This window comes from Lycium ferocissimum, chromosome 12, assembly GCF_029784015.1.
Source record: "Lycium ferocissimum isolate CSIRO_LF1 chromosome 12, AGI_CSIRO_Lferr_CH_V1, whole genome shotgun sequence".
NCBI classification, from domain to species: Eukaryota; Viridiplantae; Streptophyta; class Magnoliopsida; order Solanales; family Solanaceae; genus Lycium; species Lycium ferocissimum.
In genome coordinates, this window is record NC_081353.1 from 32,290,267 (window position 1) to 32,305,866 (window position 15,600).

Consider the following 15,600-nt stretch of genomic DNA (forward strand, 5'->3'; position numbering starts at 1 on the left):
ACGCAGACCTTACCCCTACTTTGAGAAGGTAGAGAGGTTGTTTCCGAGAGATCCTCGGCTTAGAAAAAGAAGAAAAAGAAGCAGTAACAACAAGCGGGAACAACAACAAAATAATAAGATAACCGAGACTAAAGAAACAACATATAGTAATAGAAATCTAAGAATAAGATAATACAAGAAATATACCAACAAACATTTAGAATATTTTAAATATTTGGTGCTTCTCTAGAATGGTGTGATTGCTGGGCTTTAAAGACCCTTAAGTTGTTGGGCTTTAGATGAGATGGTGTGAATGAGAAATAGAAGGAAAAAGGAATGGAGGAAAAATTGAAAATTAGAGCAAAGTTCTTCTAAGAACTTTTTCCTCATCAATGGTGGAAAGGGAGATTTGTGTGCTTATAGAAAGGATCAAGCACGTCTTCTAGCTCATAAAGAGTTCAGAAGAGAGTCTTTCCTCGCGTCGTCGTCACTCGGCTTCGGATTTGAATTTGAATGATCTGATTGATAATTTTTTTGGATCAAATTTATTATTTTTGGAAAAGGCATGGCTTTCCAAACATACACCATAACTGTTTTGAATAGGTATTCTCAAAAAATTGGCTATAAATACAGAGGCAATGTCTCAGTTTCTGTATCGAATTTTTGTACTAGCTACTTCTGCATATTTTCTTAAAAACAAATGTCGAGTCTTTGTGTGATTTGACCACATTTGGGTTCAACGAAGTTGTTGGGGTTTGAGGTACTACTACGCCAACAACAGGCATATCTGTTTTATCTTGGAGGAATAATCTATCACCACGGATACGGTGAGGTGATTAAATTTCTTAAGGACACACCAGTGAATTTTGTGGCCTTGGATATTTTCTAATTTCTGCATTTTATCATTTTTCCAATTTAATTCAATTTTTCTGATTCTTGGTTTTGAGCACAGTTAACTAACAGTGATAACCCATAATACGAGATTCTCATCTATTTCTTCTTCTTCTTTTAGTACTGTTCTCAAATCATGATCTTGGTTTTTTTATTTCCAAAGTTATTTTTCTAACGCGAATTCGAAAACTCTGATTAAAAAAAGCAATATTGAGTCACAACAAATAAAATGGAAAGATGATCACTTTATTTGTTGCATTATTCAGTATACATCACAGTCACAACTGAAACACTATACATCTTTCCATTACTAAGTGAACTTTCTTCCAAAGCTTCTAAATTAGCTGACCAAGGATCTCCCATAAGCTATTGGGTGGAAGCTTTTTTCCTGTAATTGGACCATCCTACAAGAAAATATCATAATAAATCATGGTCAATTAAGAATGTAACATTTTATATATACAATACTACATACAAATAGTAATCCTCCTCCATTTTTATGTGATGCTATTAATATTTGGGAAGTCAATGAAATTTTTCACTTTAACCACAATTTTTTTCCCAAGTATTTTGAATTATCTTAGGTCAAAAAAAGTATTTTGAATTATTAACTATAGTTATTTCTAAAGTTATAGTACGTTTTATGTAATTTTTAAATATGTAAATTTTATTTCAAAATACTTAGAGAGTCAGTATCCGAATTCACACTAAAAATAAAGTATGTTAACTCACGTCCTCTGAATATCTCCACATAAGATGAAACCAAAATGACTACATTTTAATCGGATTTTAATCGGATTGGGCTCCTCTCCATTTCCCTTCTCTCCATTTTCTCAAAGTTCTATCTTGGATTAGAGACACATGGCATGAATTAGAATTAATGACTAAAATTTAATTGACTAAAACAAGGCCCTAACCATGATTACATAATTAATAACTTATCTATAAATATATTAGAATAATTTTCTCTCTCTTCCTGTTTTAATATTCCATCTTTTTTTCAATCATGACAACTCTTTAATGGTGATATTTTCCAGAATATAGACAACTCTTTGAGAAACATAAAATTACCAATTGAATAATGGGGTCTATATTAATGGTGTCTATATTATGTGAATTAGTAAGCATCATAATTGAAAAAATGAAAAATATCACCAATTGAATAATGGGTCTATTAGGGGTAAAAAATTAAGTGGCAAAAAATAATCGGATAAATCAGAAAAAATATTTTATTGGGTAGGAAAAGTAAATAGGAAGAGAGAGAAAATTATTCTAATATATTTATGGATAAGTTATTAATTATGTAATCATGATTAGGGCCTTGTTTTAGTCAATTAAATCTTAGTCATTAATTCTAATCCATACCGTATGTCCCTAATCCAAGATAGAATTTGGGGAAAATGGAGAGAAGGAAAATGGAGAGGAGCCCAATCCATTTTAACCTATAGTAGGTTATTTTATTTTATTTTTCAGGTTTATGTTCTCATTTATTATGTGTCAATAAAATTCTTTTCCCGGTGACGTTTGATAATGTAAAATGATCAGTTTATAGAATTCAAACCTTAAGTAGCATTTGTAAAACAATGTAATAAAATAGACCACATTAGCCCGTTCTGTCACAAGAACCTCCATGTCACGTTGAGTAAGATTGATTGCGGAAGAGATTAGGCGCGGAGCCAGGATTTCAAGTTTATATTCCGGAATTTTTAGTTCTTTTGAGTTACTGGGCTCTAAATTAATTATTTGTACATATTAAATAAGTTTCTTAACACAAATACATAGTTTGAACCTAATTAATTACTGGGTTCTGCAAAACCCGCTTCCTACACTCTAGCTCCGCCCGTGAAAGGGATTATATTTGAGTACTTATGTACACTAGTATACTAACATATGAAAAGATTCATTTAGCAGAATATATCAATAAATTTCAACCTATTATATCAGATCAATTACCATTTTTATTAGATTACTAATTAATGTTTTTTTTTTTAAAAAAGAATCAAAAAATATCAGTGCATAGAACTTAAACTCAGAAAGATCACATATCTGCTGGGGTAATGAAGGTCGTCGTGGAGGTGGAGGTGAAGGACGAGGAACAATAATGTTTTCAAAATGACATGGTTCATTAGTGACAGAAGATGGACAATTCACATAAGTAACTTTTGCTTCATAGTTAATTATGGCAAAATGTAACTTGATTCAAGTAGGCATGAGTGTTATTTATCTTAATCCAAGTGAAGGATAAATCTTGGTTGTTTGAAGCTTTCTTGAATGAGTTCAAGATTTCTTTATTTGTGTAAACAGCAGAGTCACAAGGGACAATTCCATCTGATTGTATTAAGTGATTTTGTAATAAATCTCCAATTTTCTTAGCTACTTGATCAGCCCTGTTGAAATATTGTGTTGGAGTTTTGAATTTATCTATGGTGCTTGTTCCATATGTATTCCAAGCTTCCTTCCACATGACTTTGGGATCTTCTTTAGTCAGAGATGGCCAAAAATTGTTGAGGTTAGTTACCATTGTGGCAACTAACTGTGACACACAAAATTGGAGTTACCTTGTTAGCGGCACGCCGTACTTATCGAAATTTGGGGATTAACAAGAATTTACACACACGCGTGCGCGAAATACAGACACACACAAATATATATATATATATATATATATATATATATATATATATATAGACACACACACAATAAAAAAAACTAACAACGGATAAATTTGTAGCTAAATATTAAAATCTCTCCTCGCTAATTTTATTAGCGATGGAATTAGCAATGGATTATCAAAAAATATATTAGCTACGAGCTACTTAGCAAATATATATATATATATATATATATATATATATATATATATATATATATATAGCTAACTCGATTTTGTTTTTATAGTGATATAAAAAAAAAGCCACATAGCTCGTAGGTAAGTCTTTTTTATATATAGGAATTAGCAACGGATTATCAAAATGAGCTCGAAATTTTGTGTATGCCCAGAGCGGTTCATTTTGGAGGATTACAGAAAAGAAATTAAAGAGCAAGAAAATGTTGAACATTTAATTAAGTAGAGAATTGTTGTTAATAAAAACCATACCACTTTGGTCCAATCACGATTTTTGTCTGGATCAGTGCAGCCTTTGAAAATTTTTCCGTTGGAATCTGTCCCCCATAAACCAACCAAAGTGAATTTAAGAGGAACTTGATTACATCCCACTTTGGTATTATCTCTACTACAGTAAGTTTCTGGCCATCTAACAACAAATTGCATTTGCTTTATATCTTGTGAATAAACAGAAAATAAAAAATAGTGTGAGAGTGAGAAGTAAGAGAGAGAGATTCTTCATCTTCATATATATTTTGGTTGATAGTTTGAGAAAAAAGTTTGTGAATTTATAGATGGCTCATAAGTTCCTTTGTCTATTTTAAAATATTAAATTTGGTCCCACAAAGAAAAAAGAATATGGGTCTTTCCTCTATGCTTAGCTAGCCGGCACAATGATAAGAGTTATTGTCGAGTGATCAGAAGATTACGAGTTTAAGTTGTATGGAATAATTTTCTGTAGAAATATAAGGTAAAATTATATGTTTTAATATACTTAATGTGCTCCGATCCTTCTATAGATCTCATGCTTACCGGAAGCTTTTTTGAAGTACGGTATGTGTTGAATTATCATTGGAGGCAACTTACTCACATAAGGGAGCTTCAAGTTGAGGGTAACGTTAAACCATAATAAAAATTGAGAGGTAAAGTAAAACTTATTTTCACGAAGATTTGGATACGTGATGCAGTTAATCCATTTCACGTTGAAGTTACGTGATGCGGTTAATACGTGGTAGATACTTATATATACAAAATTATTCATTATTTTTATTTTATTATATTAATTATGATAAGATTGAATTATTTTGGTATAAATACACAATTGAGGTAAATATTACCGGAAATGAACAACCAATTATGACGTTATTGTTCATTAGATATTTCGCAAGACACATATTCCACAGAAAAGTCTATTTTCCTACTCTACAAACTTACAATTATAAATTGCTTGCTTCATATTCGGGCATATACAAACATGTATTATTTAGGGAAAATTTCACTTATAAATCATTTATGGGTCAAAATTACATATTCATAGCCCATATTTTAAATTACAAACCTAAATCCCAACATTTCATGGCCCAACTTGAATATTCACCTTTATACAATAATATACAACTTTATACACCTACTGTAGGCAATGTATACACCTTGTATAAAAGTGTATAATAATGTATAAGACTAGTATACGATAATATACAACAACATATAACTTTATACATCTACTGTAGACAATGTATAAACCTTGTATAAAAAGTATATAATAATGTATAAGACTAGTAAAAAATTGAAGAGGAGAAAAATGGCTATGGCGGGTAATTAAAAAAAGATGGGCTAAAACGGGTAAATATTTTGCCATAATTGGCATACAGTGTAAAATTCCCTATTATTTATATATAAGAAACCACAATTTCAATTGGTCCACTAGGAAGATATTGACGTATGCAAAGGTAAGAGTTGTCGCCGCTAGATCAGAAGATCATAGTTTGTAAAAATAACCTCTTTTAGAAATGTAAAGCAACACTACATATGTACAATATATAGACATAAACATGGTCTGACCCTTCCTTGAACCCAACTCATAACGGGAGCTTTATGAAGTTCTAAGCAGACGAATTTCAATTCATATAAAATGATTTATTCACGCTCGATATTTAAGTCAAATCATATTAATAGACTATGATTAGGTGACATATTGAGGTGAAAAACATGTATTATTAATTAACATTACAATAGAAGTGAATGTAAAAATTCAATATTGTGAATTCATTAGTTTGATATAAATATGATATTTTACGGTTTGAAGGTCACTATTACAAGAAATAGACGACTTCTATCCAAATCCAAATAAGACCATCAACTCATGAGCACTGATTATCGAATTTCTGTAATATATCGATCTAATAATGGTTTGATCCTTCCTTGGATCCAGCTCATAACGAGAGCTTTGTAAATTACTAGATCGATGAATTTTAATTCTTATTGAAAAAAACTTATGCCCCGCGAAAAAGTTATTTGTTATGAGGATAAAAGTTAAAGGCGCAAAAGTGGAAATCACCCTTGATCTTATTCATTTGCTTTTTGGTACAAGTTACAACACAATTGTTCTACTTTCCTCTTGAGTCTTGACCCAAAATATAGAAGTCATTATTATTAACTTAAAAATCAGATATATCTGGCCCAAGTGGACATGGGCCTGTTGCTCTGTCCAATATGCTATGATGGAATTCAAGTATTCCAGAAAAATCCTTTGCTTAGGTATCATTGAAATCTTAATTATTCTGTTTTGTTGTCAAAAGCCCTAATCAGACCTATAATCTGTTGAAAATTTTAGTTTATTATATTCTTATAAATCGATGGCTTAGTCAAGATGATTGTACTTATGGTAGTTCACTACTAGAAATCTCTATTTTTCTACTGAAAAATGATCGGTGGCTATTTTCCACTAAATGTTGATGGCAAAAAAAAAGAGTAGTGTTTTCATATGAAAAAATTAGAATTCCCAGCATTTAAATGAGAATCTGTTTCCCACCATGCATTTTCTCAGTAAGCTACTTCGGTGAAAATGAGGTGGGAAAATCTTGTTTTGTAGCATAATTTTCTACTGAATGTCAGTGGGAAAAACCTCTGTTTCTAGTAATGATTCTCATGTACTTCAATAATAGTTTTAACTAATCGGTTTAGTAGTAAAAGCGATGCTGCATTAAGGGCACCCCCCTCAACTGTTTTGGAAAGCCACCTTATTTAAAAAGGTAATTGGAATTGGTGTAACTACTAGTAGTAATTACATTTTCTTAAAATTTGAAAATAAATCTAGTCTTCCACATTTAGTTTTAAAAAAAGGGTTTTCCACACAATTTTATAAAATTCGCTTTTTTTCACATTTTCGCAAGAAAACACTTTTCCGGATTTTTATTTGAAAAATAAAAGTGTCCTCCAAGAAAATGAAATCATGAAAATCAAGAGTAATTACAATGTTTAAAAAAAAACAAATTTTCAATTTTTTTTTTTTTTTAAAAAGGGTTTTAAAAATCCTTTTTTAAAAGAAAATTCAGTTTTTTAATCCATGTTTTTGTTTTTTTTTTTTTAAATGGGTTTAAAAAAATCAAATTTTCAAATTAAAAAAAAAAAAGACGGTTTTAAAACTCTTTTTTTTTAATGAAAATTCAGTTTTTTATTTTTATTTTTTGACACGTAAGTGAAAAAATTAAAAAAAAAAAAGAAGAAAACAAATAAATACAATGTAATTACAAGCGCACTTAGGGGGTAATTATTCGTTTTTAAGTTTAGGGGGGTTGCACAAGAGTAATAATGGTGCCTTATCCCTAGTAATTACACAATAGTGTAATTATAATAGACCTGTTTGTTTGTCATAACGTAACAGTAATTACAGCGTCTTAATTTAAAAATAAAATTTAATTATAAAAATTTAAAATTAATATTTAAAAAATATTGCCTTTATAAATGATATTAAATTAGTTATTTAATAACACATTGTTTCTTGAAAATATATTAATTAATAATCATATATTTGTAACTAATATTGTAAAAAATAATTGATATATATTTTCAAATTAATATTTAATTTTAATTAATTATAAAACTTAAAAGAAGACTTTTATTTGTGAGAACGTCATGGATTGGATGTTTGACAAAAAAATAATATTAATAAATATAACGTCATAACATTATTCAAATGTTTGACATAAAAAATCCATTAAAGGTAAGTGAAAAATAAACAACATGCAATGCGAAAGCAAATAACTTAAAATTGGAAATATAACCTAAATTCAAAATTCAAAAGAAAAAGTTCAATAGAATACTCTTATGTCAAATTTCCAACATTACATAAGTAATTTCCAACGTAACTTAAGTAAATAATTCAAAAGAAAGGAAAAATATAAGTCTATAACCTCATTCACAATGAAATTCTACTTTAATAATGTCACTCGTTATATGTCAAGTTTGTTAATGATTCATTCTTTCCAATATTAAGAGGTGTAGTTTCAAATATTAGAATAATAACACGGTTATGCTAAATGAATAAAATAAAAAAATACGAGCAATTACATGAAACCACAAGAAGTAAAGGTTGGGAATGAGAAGAAAGAAAACAAAAAATAAATAATATAAAAAGAAAAATACATTTTAAAAAATAAAAATAATTAAAAAGTAAAAATAAAAAAGAAATTAAAATAATAGAAATTAAAAATAAATTAAAAATCAAAAATTAAAATAATAGAAATTAATAATAAATTAAAAATAAAAATAAATTAAAGTAAAAAAATAAACAAACTAAAAAGTAACCCTGTAATTACAGGGTGTAATTACACCCAATTCTCAGCCCCCCCTTGAGAATTGGAGAGTGTAATTACACCCTGTCAATTACACTCAATTCCCACCTAATCGTGTAATTACCTGGTCAAACAAACGCAGTAAACTCGTATAATTACACCCAATTACACCCAATTCCAATTACCTGGGTGGCTTTCCAAACAGGCCCTAAATGAATTGATCTGTCTATTGTTTTGAGTGTGTGTTCTCTTTTTCGTTTGGCTTGGACCCTAGTAGCAATATTTTCTTTTTGCTCTGATGTTTTAATAAGATGAGGTTTAATTTGTTCAACAAAAAAAATCAAATAAAATGGAAAGATGATCATTTTATTTGCTTCATTTATTCAGTACACATCACAGTCACAACTGAGATATTATTCATCTTTCTATTACTCATAAACTTTCTTCCAAAGCTTCAGAAGATATTAAATTAAATTAGTTGACGAAGGACCTCCCATATGCTATTGGGTCGAAGGTTTTCTCCAGTCCTTTGAAGAGTCTGCACAAAAAAACAAAAAAAACAAAAAAAAAATCATAAGCTTAGTTTAATATGGAAAGTTGAAACCTCTATGAAGGATTTTAAATTAATTTTCAAATATAAAAATTTTATTTTAAAAAATCTTGAAAACTTATGTCATAATTCATACTCCTTATGTTTCAATTTGTTCGTCTTAGTTACAATTAATTTGGACAGTCAAAGAATATTTTCTTTGATCATAATTTTTTCCTTCTAAATATTTGTGACTTATAGTACTTTTATGTAGTTTAAGTATGTAGATTTTATTTCGAAAATTTTATATCGAAATTCACATCGAACATTAATTAGTTTGACCCCATATTCTGAATCAAGCCGATCAAATTGAAACGGCGGGAGTAATAAGTATGTTATCCATGACTACTTTTTAATCTACTATAGCAAGTTATATTGTATTATTTTTTAGGTTATTGATCTAATTTATTATGGGTCAGTAATAAATTCTTTTCTATTACAAATTCTTTTCTATTACGTGATCTGATAATATAGTTTTTTACATCAACAACAACAACAATAACATGTCAATTTAATCTCACGAGTGAGGTCTAGGGAGGGTAGACTGTACGCAGATCTTAGCCCTATCTTATGGGGATAAAGGGGTTGTTTTCGAAAGACCCTCGGCTCAAGTAACTTACTATAGAGCAGCTTTTTAAAAAATAAAAATAAAAATAAAGCCGACATAGCAAATAATACGGAGCAATAACAACAACAAAATAATGTGATAACACGAGCAAAGAAACAACAGGTAGTAACAGAAATCGAATGACAAAAAAACTAAGAGTCTAGTACTAATGCTACTGGAACTCAACTACCTACTAACCTTCTACCCTAATCCTCGAGCACCATATCATCATATCTAAGGTCATGTCCTCGGTATATAGAATTTAAACCTTTTGTTTCTTATATAGCATTTGTAAAACAATTCGACCAAATAGATTGTGATAGAGATTAGATTTAATTTTAAGTTATATACACTCACAATAAATGTGATAGCAGATAACTTTACGGCTTATAGCAGCCTACCAATCAATTTTTTAATCTTTTCACATAATCAATGCGTATAACTTAATTAAACTCAAAGAGAGCACGTACCTGCAGGGATGAAGCTGGAGCAGGAGGTGAAGGACGAGGAACAATAATGTTTTCAACAGAACAACGTCTGTTAATGACAGAAGTTGGACAATTTGTAAAATGTTTTGCATCATTTGTCCGGCAAAATGTAACTTGATTCAAGTAAGCATGAGTGCTGTTAATGTTTGTGCAAGTGAAGGAAACTTCTTTGTTCTTTGAAACTTGCTTGAATGAGTTCAAGATTTCAACATTTTTGTAAACAGCAGAGTCACAAGGGACAATTCCATCTGATTTTATTAAGTGATCTTGTAATAAATCTTTAATTTCTCCAGCCACTCTTGCAGCCCCGTTGAAATATTGTGTTGGACCTGTGAACCTTTGTATTGTGCATGTTCCATATGTTTTCCAAGCTTCCTTCCACATGTCTTTGGGGTCTTGTGTAGTGAGAGATGGCCAAAATGGGTTGAGTTTATTTACCATTGTGGTATCAAACTGTGACACACAAAATTAGAGTTATCTTGTTAGCAGCGACATAGTCAGAAATTTATCGACAAGAAAGAAACTTACGTATATATAAAATATAATTTTTTGGCAAAGATGGTTTAGTTGACCCCCTTTAATAAATGTGCATGCTTCGTGAATGCTTGTTACTTTGTTAATATTGTCAAAGATATAATTAAATGAACAAAATAAAAGTATGATATCTCCGACAACTTTAGCTTATAGATGAGAAGAGATGATCACGCAATTCAACGTGATACCCTAGAGCCTGTAGGAATTCAGGGTCCAAATCTCATTACCACCCATTATAAGAAAAAAAAGAAGAATATCCATGATCAAACCCGCACATGAGCGGGTTTATTAAAGTTGTAATTAAATAAATAAAAATATATTCTATCTAACAATTTGATCTTTTAGATAAGGTTATCATACAATCAAACATGTATGAGCTATGAAAGAAAATATCGTAACAACAATACTATTTCAGAAAATTAATCTTTTATACGAGATGGTCAAAAACTATATTTGTACTTTCCAGATTATACAACAATTCAACATACTAGAAATACGTGTATTTTCACTAAAACTTCAATTAAATCCAGTTCGTCGGATACTGTTTCCGATGACCTTTCGTCGAAAATCATTGATTTCCAACAGGATATGAGAATCAAATTTCTACACTAATGTAAAATTTGGGACTTCATTTTAGAGGATGAAAGTTAGAGAAATTAAAGAACAAGAAAATGATGGATACTTAATTTAAGTATAGAATTGGTGTTAATAAAAACCGTACCACTTTGTTCCAATCATGTTCTCCTGTATCTTTGCAGTTTTTGAGAATTTGTGCATTGGAATCTGTTCCCCAAAAACCAACCAAAGTGAATTTCAGAGGAATTTGATTACATACCACTTTGGTGGTATCTTTATTACAGTAGGTTTCTGGCCATCTAACAACATATTGCATTTGCTGTATATTTTGTGAACAAGCAGAAATAAAAAGAAGTGTGAGACTGAGAAGTAAGAGTGAAAAATTCTTCATCTTCATATGTTTTTTGCAGATAGTCTGAGAAAAAACTTTGGATGAACCACAAAAGAATTTATAGATGGCTTATAAGCTCCGTTGTCTATTTTAAAATTTTAAAATCCAACCCTCTCCATACTGATGGGGTTGCTTTTCTTTGAGCTGTTGTTGTTGTTTTAACACCCCTCCCCCCCCCCCCCAAAAACAAAAAACAAAACTAAAAATAGGGCCTTGTCGAGTGGAAAAAATGACCAAATGCGATCGGTTTTAAATGATTACCGACCGAATTGGGTGGGTCGAAAAAAACTGGTCGGTACAAAAAACGATCGACTTGGTCGCTAAAAATCGACTAACTCCGTCCGTTAATTGGCAAGTACAATAATTTTAAAAGCCGATAGAGTTGATCGGTAATTCGGTAGATATTTTTAAATAAGTTGACCATAGATTATTTTATCATAAAATTATTTCCCGATTAAATGGATTTTTCTGTTTTCCAGGTTTTTGATGCTAAAAACAAATCGAATTCAGTCGGCTTCTTCTTATTTCATCCGACTTGGTCAATTTTTGAGTCGGTAAATTTGACCGACCAAGTCGGTCGGTATGCTTTGATGGGAAAAGAGTTATTTTTCAATAGTGCCACAAAAAATATGTGGTTTCCTTCTACTTTTTTATACACGTAACATGTCACCAGAAGGTCACGAATTTAAGATGTGGTAATAAACTCTTGCATAAATATAAAGTAAACTATGTCAGATATACAAAAAAACTGACTCACATTTGATATATACATTGAACTATATTTTTTTAATCAGATGTTTGCCTTTGAACAGTAGAGAACAATGTCGTATTCAGGCGAAAAATTATATGGGGAACAATTTAGGGATGATTGGGTAAATATAGATTTGACCTAACTAACTACCTTCTCCAACCTTACGCACGTATTAGTCATTACTGGCGTGGAGATCGTGAACTCTTGAAAGGATAGATTGTTATCCCTTGAATCTCGGGGTATCATTGTGGTCATGCTTATCTTTTCTCGGGTATTTTCGAATGAGGTGTCTTGTCGTACAGAAGCCCGGAAGTGAAAAGTGGCGTTTGATGGCAATCTCCATTTCGCTTCCGGAACTTCGATCAGTAGGAGGGTGGATATTAAGGAACGTCCTTATCTTTTCACCATGTGTCCAATTCTCGGCCCAACACATATTTACCAATACATTAGTTTAGGAGACTTATGGGTCTCTCCTTAGCGGAAGCGAAACTACAGCAATCATGACTTGTGTCACCGATTGTCGGGAATCCTCACAAGACGGATGAACTCCCATAGTCCACAATGTCGATATACTCATAAGACGAGGAGCATTTTTCCTCTTGTAAAACTAATATTAGCCGTCATATTAACGTGACAATCTCATTGAACCATATTAGTAAACTCTGATTATGTGATAGTTAAATCAAGTTGGGAGATGCATTATTATCAATTAACAATAGCTAAGGAATAAAAATGCATGAAAAATAATATCATGCCTTTATTGGTTTGATATAAATATTGAGTATTGATGATTATTATGTTTCATGACCTTGTGGGTCAAAGAACATTGACAAAAATGATCCTCTAAACGAGACCAATACCATCAAAAAGAAAGTAGCAAAAATCATAAGAGAAGCAAAGTTCACATAGATCTAAAACAGTTTGTTAAGTATACCCCCAAGCAATTTTGGTTGCCAAAAGTACAAAAGACTTTTGGCCTCCGTCAAATATTTAACAAATCCTGATTATTAAGTTTAGCAAGAAATATGAAAAAGATCAATCAGAACTCACTTTTGGAGATGGAGTTCTGAATTTCTTCTATTTTTGATATGTTTCTAGAGTCTGATGTATCTTTTTAAGATGCAGCTGCTGCTAGTATCTTTTTAAGATGCAGCTGCTGCTATTCTTTGTCCACATTTTTTTTTTTGTCTGATGTTCTTTTGCATGCTTTAATTCTAGAATTTGATGAGACTTTCGTGATGCTACTATTTCTTTTAATTCTTTTTTGGCCTATATTGTTCCTATTATATGTAACAGTTTGAATTTGTTAAGTATTTAACGAATACGACAATACTTACTATGAGAAACTAACGGATCAAACTTCAAACCTTCCCAATAATATATTTGAGGAATTATTTTAATCATAATCTCAAACATATATAAAGGACTATTTTTATTTTCTCCCGTGAGTCACTATATTTTAGAAGAAATTAATGGACTACTCTAATCAGTACTAATTTGTTGCATTTTGATTGGACCACACCTAAAAATGATTGATATGTTGGAAGATTTTTCATTCACGTGAAATTGGATGCATTTCCTTCTAGAAAGTATTGTACAATTATTAATTGCTTGCTTCATTTTCACACATATAAAAACGTGTGTTATTTATTTATGCAAGAAAAGATAATTTTTTATTGGTCCACTATGAAGATGTTGACGTATGCATGGGTAAAATTTGTCGTCAGTTGATCATTAGAAGATTACGAGTTTAAATTGTAAAATTAAATTTATTACAGAAATGCAAGATAAGACTATATGCAATATATAAACATAACGTGGAACGACCTTTCTTAGACTGGTTTGTGAAGCGCCAAGCGGACGAATTTTAATTCTCATTGAAAAAAGAAAAAAAAAAAAAACACCTCACTCAGGCAAACTATCTATGTAAGCCATATTTATATAGTGTGAATTAGTTGAGATAAATTAATGTGGAAGTATGTTATTGTAAATTAATATTATGAATTCATTAGTTTGATTTATACATGATATTTTGCGGCTATGAAGGTTACTATTACAAGAAACGGACAATTCCGATCCTTCTTTGGACCGGAGCTTTGTGAAGCACCAGGTGAACAAATTCTAATTTTATTTGGAAGTTTATTTAATTGACGTGAAATAGAATGTATTATTTGTACGATATTATTTACCAAAAAAGAAAACGATGCATTGATATTATCCTTCCTCACGTTTGCTCACTCATTTTATGATCTACTGGTAACAAAATTCAGCTAGTACGTAGCTAGGTCTTTAGTTAAAAGAACAGAAAAGAATCAAATTTAATCATATATTATTCGAAATTGGAAAAAAAAATCTCCTTCATTAAACTTTTGGTCTAATATTATCTTATGTTGCTAGGAAAAATTATTATTATTGCCACTGATTCCTGACGGAGCTCTAACCATAGGCTGACTTTAAACCATAATAAATATTGAAATGTAAATTTGCACTTTATTTACAAAGATTTTTGGACATATGAAAAACTTAAGCTATTCCACATTGAAGATTGTTTCATGGCAAGGATAAAAACAAGACAATTTGCTAGCTGCAAAAATATAAGTAACTAAAAGTCTAACAGATGAAAAACTTGTGTAATTTTTTTATAGAGATTCTCCTTGAAAGAAAAACTGTGTTGAATCAAGAAAAGCATGGAAATATATTTAAATATACATGGTTATCACTTATCATGTTATATTATTAATTAATGAAATGTATAATTTTTAATTTTATTAAATCATTTAATCATGATAAATTAAATTAATTTGTTATAAATACTTCATGCAAATAAATATTTACTGAAACGAAACAACCTATTATGTTAGTTATCATTTCATATTTCGCAAGAGAGTCACAATATAGACAAATCTACCCTCCTACCCTACAAATTACATTATTAATTGGTTGTTTCAGTTTCTGGGCATATGAAAAAATTTGTGTGGTCCACTAGGAAGATATCGACTAATGCAAGGGTAAGAGTTGTCGAAGCTTGATATGAGCTCAAGTTACAAAAAAAACATCCTTTAAAAAAGTAAGATAAAACAATGTGAGTCATATTTGGACATATAAAAACGTGTCTCGTTTTTGTAAGAAAAAACAATTTTGATTGGTCCACTAGAAAGATATTGGACGAAACAGGCAGTAATAATTGCATGCTTTGAAAAACTACATTACTTGCTTCACATGAACACTTTTGGTACACATCAATTATTCACCCTTGCTTCCCATGAGAAAATTAAGTCTAGAGATACGTATAAGAAACTGACTATGCTTCATATCATTTAAAATTGAGGTATGATGATGTCTATGTGGAAGTGTGGAATCATCAAATTAAAAAGTTTAAATTATAAGAGATGATGT

General features: G+C 30.4%; 1 protein-coding gene across 1 annotated transcript; it reads right to left on the reverse strand.

Moving 5' to 3' along the window:
• Positions 1-8,613: 8,613 nt before the first annotated feature.
• Positions 8,614-11,492, reverse strand: LOC132040398 (ribonuclease S-4-like). Its single transcript, XM_059431032.1, has 3 exons — positions 11,208-11,492; positions 9,935-10,405; positions 8,614-8,806 (listed from the first exon to the last, which is right to left on the reverse strand). The coding sequence occupies exons 1-3, from the start codon at positions 11,457-11,459 to the stop codon at positions 8,738-8,740; spliced, it is 792 nt and encodes a 263-aa protein (XP_059287015.1). The 5' UTR covers positions 11,460-11,492; the 3' UTR covers positions 8,614-8,737.
• Positions 11,493-15,600: the final 4,108 nt, after the last annotated feature.